This window comes from Bison bison, unplaced genomic scaffold (assembly GCF_000754665.1).
Source record: "Bison bison bison isolate TAMUID 2011002044 unplaced genomic scaffold, Bison_UMD1.0 scf7180017864371, whole genome shotgun sequence".
In the NCBI taxonomy this organism is placed as follows: Eukaryota; Metazoa; Chordata; class Mammalia; order Artiodactyla; family Bovidae; genus Bison; species Bison bison.
In genome coordinates this window covers 8,024,478-8,028,739 of record NW_011494943.1, presented here as the reverse complement: position 1 = coordinate 8,028,739, position 4,262 = coordinate 8,024,478, and the positions used below count along the sequence as shown (strand labels likewise).

The window sequence follows — 4,262 nt, the reverse complement described above, 5'->3', positions numbered from 1 at the left end:
CCGTGAGAGGTGGCTCCCGCTATGGACGGGGCAGCCTTTCTGGCCTTCTCTGACCAAGCCAGGGAAGCAGTGGGTCCTGGGCTCCTGTGCTTTACCTGCAGCCGGCTGTGGGGGCAGCCGGTGGCCCCAACAGGGTGCCTTAGCTCACTCCTCGCCTGCTCTGGGTCCACAGTCCAGAGCTGTCCGGACCCCGCTGTCTATGGCGTGGTGCAGTCTGGGGACCACGTGGGCCGCACGTGCATGGTGAAGTGGTTCAAGCTGCGGCCGAGCGGTGACGACGTGGAGGTGAGCAGGGGCCGCCCCCGTGTCTCCTTCAGGGTGGGCTTTGGTGAGCTGGGCATAGAGCCCCCAGGCTCACGACCGCCCATCCCGCCCTAGCTGATCGGAGAGGAGGAAGACGTGAGCGTCTACGACATCGCCGATCACCCTGATTTCCGGTTCCGCACAACTGACATCGTCATCCGAATCGGTAACGCTGAGGACGGAGCCCCGCACAAGGAGGACGAGGTAGGGCGTCCTGCACGGCCGCTGCAGTACCTGTCGATGCCGCCAGAGGGCGCCCCGCCCCGCAAAGGAGGTGCCCGGCCCCGCCCCGCCCCGCCCCGCCCCCTGTAGGGCCCGCCTGCCGGTCTACACAGCTGCTCCCCGGGCTCCACGGGTGGTTTCTTAGGGGCGCCCAGCCCTGTCCTCAGTCCTGTGAGCGTGGTGGCAGGTGCCGTAGGAGCACAGGAGAGGCCTGGGGAGGTGACTCTGAGCTGGGCCCCAGGGAACAAGTGGGGACATGTGGTGAGGTCAGGCAGATTCTGGGCAGGGGAGAAAGGGGTACCAGAGCCCCAAGGCTGGAGCCTCATCCAGGGGGCATCCAGAGAGACCAGGCTCAGTGGACAGCGAGTATTGGCGGTGTTTCAGCCAGAGGGCTGTGCTCTCAAGTACTCACGTTGGTCTCTGGCCGGCGCCCACACCGTTTCCATTCTCACGGCCCTGCCTGTGCCCTCACTCTCGGAGAGCTGCCCCTGACCCCGTCCTGTTTCCACTGCAGCCATCGGTAGGCCAGGTAGCCCGCGTGGATGTCAGCAGCAAAGTGGAGGTGGTGTGGGCTGACAACTCAAAGACCATCATCCTGCCCCAGGTGAGACCCCCGGGAGCCCATGGCTCAGCTCCAGACTGTGACAGCCAGGCCAAGGGCTCAGGGCCTTCCTGGAAAAGGAATCTTCTTTTGGGGAGCAGGGTCTTGGGGAAAGGAAGGGCAGTGTTACACCCAGAGCCCCGGATGAGAGTCGGGAGAGCGGAGAGGCTGCCTGCAGTGGGCCCAACCGTCCCGCCCCACCTGGCAGGCTCCTGGTTGCCAGGCATGTCTAGGTTCTCACAGATCTACCTGGATCCCTATTTCACTGTGCTGAGAATGCACAGGTTGCGCCCTGTAAGAAGCAGCCTTCCCCCACCACTTCTAGGAAACTGTCACAGATCGGGGGGCAGGAATGGACAGGCTTTCGCAGCTCCATTTCTGTGCCCCTCGTTTGATCTGATGCTCACACCCCAGCTCCCCTCTCCCTGTGCCAGTACAGGATGGACGAAGGGGTGGCTCCCCCTTCGTCTAGGAGGCCATTCCAGGAACGGGAACAGAGTCACAGAGTCTGCCGCGGTCCAGCGGACCAAGTGCGGTCAGTGACGAGGAGGCTGGCACTGGCATTTGCTGTACCCTGGACCCGGGGGCTGGGCTGGGGTGCCTCCCAGAGGCCTAGGGACCACCTAGCGCAGAGGCCCAACCGCGAGGCCAGAGCAGGAAAGGGAGAAAGGGCGGCAGGGCTGCTGAGGCCTCAGGGTGCCCGGTCAGTGTCAGCTCTGAGGCTCGGGGTCCCTGGCAGAGGGCCTCTGACCAGCCCGCGCCCCATCTCCCCTCAGCACCTGTACAACATCGAATCTGAGATCGAGGAGTCGGACTATGACTCAGTGGAAGGCAGCACCAGTGGAGCGTCCTCAGACGAGTGGGAAGACGACAGTGACAGCTGGGAGACAGACAATGGGCTGGTGGAGGATGAGCACCCCAAGATAGAGGAGCCCCCCATCCCCACCGCCGAGCAGCCGGCAGCCCCAGAGGAGGACAAGGGTGTGGTGATCAGCGAGGAGGCCGCCACGGCCGCCATCCAGGGGGCCGTGGCCATGGCCGCCCCCGTGGCCGGGCTGATGGAGAAGGCGGGCAAGGATGGGCCCCCGAAGAGCTTCCGGGAGCTGAAGGAAGCCATCAAGATCCTGGAGAGCCTCAAGAACATGACGGTGGAGCAGCTGCTGACAGGCTCGCCCACCTCCCCCACGGCAGAGCCTGAGAAACCCACGCGGGAGAAGAAGTTCTTAGATGACATCAAGAAGCTGCAGGAGAACCTCAAGAAGACCCTGGACAATGTGGCCATCGCCGAGGAAGAGAAGATGGAGGCGGTGCCGGAGACGGAACGCAAGGAGGACAAGCCCGAGGGGCAGTCGCCAGTGAAGGCCGAGTGGCCCAGTGAGACCCCGGTGCTCTGCCAGCAGTGCGGCGGCAAGCCTGGAGTCACATTCACCAGCGCCAAGGGCGAGGTCTTCTCGGTGCTGGAGTTCGCACCCTGTGAGTTCGTCTGGCCTCACTCCAGGGCCAGGGCGCCTTGTCCCTGGAGTGGGCCCCAGTCCCCGTGCCAGGAGAGGGCGGCGGGGGAGGCGGGGGCTTTGTCCACCTGTCTGGGGAGCACATTCAGCCGCCGCTGCCCCTCCGGTTGGCGTTTCCAGGCCTCGCCTGAGGGACTGACCACCCTCTTTCCCCCTCTAGCGAATCACTCTTTTAAGAAAATTGAGTTCCAGCCTCCAGAAGCCAAGAAGTTCTTCAGCACAGTGCGGAAGGAGATGGCACTGCTGGCCACCTCACTGCCTGATGGCATCATGGTCAAGACATTTGAGGACAGAATGGCAAGTAGGCGGGCTTGGGCAGGCACAGGCGTCCGGGTGGGCACTCCAGAGGCTGCAGCCTCAGGCCCTGGGCCTGCAGGCCTGGGGGACACCCGCAAGGCCGCCCGCCTGCAGCCCCTCCTCACAGGGCAGGAGAGGCTCCAACAAATCTCCCACAGCTGTGTCTAGACCAGACAGCCGCCCTTTTAAAGCTTAGTTTAAAATTATGTAATACGTTACTTGACTTCTCTCTTTTTTTGAAAAATTAGAATGTTACAGGAAAAGCTGTATTATCCTTTGACCGGTCCTTGACCCAGCCCCAGGGGCAGTGACTTTAGGAGGCTCACCTCCGGCCCAGCCCTGGAGAAAGGGGCCATGGGAAAGGGACCGCAAAGAGGGATGCTGTGGAACGGGCCTGCTGGCACTCTGCCGGTCCGCTCAGCCCTGGCGGTCTCTCGGCTGGTGGCGTTGCCCTGGTGATGGTGCCCCTGCCCCGGCCCTCAGCCTGGGTCTCTGATGTGTGTGCAGAGCCTCCTTAATGACTGACAGAGCATTGTCCTCGAGTCCAGATCCTTTCACCCCTCTAGATCCCTCGAAGCCAGTGCAGCCGTGCCATCCTGGAATGATCTTTCCTCTTGTTGGTTGTCGTTGTTGCCTTCATGGGGTGGTGGGGTGTGCGGGGGGAGGTCACGGTGGTGTTTTGAGGAATGCAACTTACAAGTAGTAGTTTATTTAAAAAAAAAAAAGTAAGATAAAAACCAGTTTGGAAAATTCCTTTCATGCCAGGAGTTAAGAGGTGCCAAGTGGGTCTGTACAGAGTTGTCTGCATTCAGCTTCTCTGTCGCTGTCAGCGGGTGTGTGGATCCTGGGGCCGCTCCTGCTCCCTCTGCAGCCGCACGGCACCCTGGAAGACTGGAAGTGGGCTCCATGTGCGGGTGCCCGATGCCCACATCAACCTCCCCACTCTCTCCCTGTACCCCCCTCTAGGACCTCTTCTCGGCCCTGATCAAGGGCCCCACTCGCACCCCCTACGAGGACGGCCTCTACTTGTTCGACATCCAGCTCCCCAACATCTACCCGGCCGTGCCCCCCCACTTCTGCTACCTCTCCCAGTGCAGTGGCCGCCTGAACCCCAACCTGTATGACAACGGCAAGGTGTGCGTCAGCCTCCTGGGCACCTGGATTGGAAAGGTGGGTCAGCGCTGGCTCGCGGTGAGGGTGGGGGCGGGCCAGTCCGGGCAGGCGTCTGGGACACAACTGATCAGTGTGCACCGTGTGTGCGTGTGTGTGTGCTGCAGGGGACAGAGAGGTGGACGAGCAAATCCAGCCTTCTCCAGGTGCTTATCTCC

At 62.4% G+C, this 4,262-nt stretch overlaps 1 protein-coding gene across 1 annotated transcript in view; it reads left to right on the top strand.

Moving 5' to 3' along the window:
* Positions 1-4,262, top strand: part of UBE2O (ubiquitin-conjugating enzyme E2O) — a 16,482-nt gene that overhangs the window by 9,859 nt on the left and 2,361 nt on the right. Inside the window, exons 16-22 of the mRNA XM_010856509.1 lie at positions 173-285; positions 379-507; positions 1,040-1,129; positions 1,903-2,599; positions 2,798-2,934; positions 3,901-4,104; positions 4,212-4,261. Of these exons, the coding sequence (XP_010854811.1) occupies positions 173-285; positions 379-507; positions 1,040-1,129; positions 1,903-2,599; positions 2,798-2,934; positions 3,901-4,104; positions 4,212-4,261 (1,420 nt within the window). The remainder of the gene's footprint in view (positions 1-172; positions 286-378; positions 508-1,039; positions 1,130-1,902; positions 2,600-2,797; positions 2,935-3,900; positions 4,105-4,211; position 4,262) is intronic.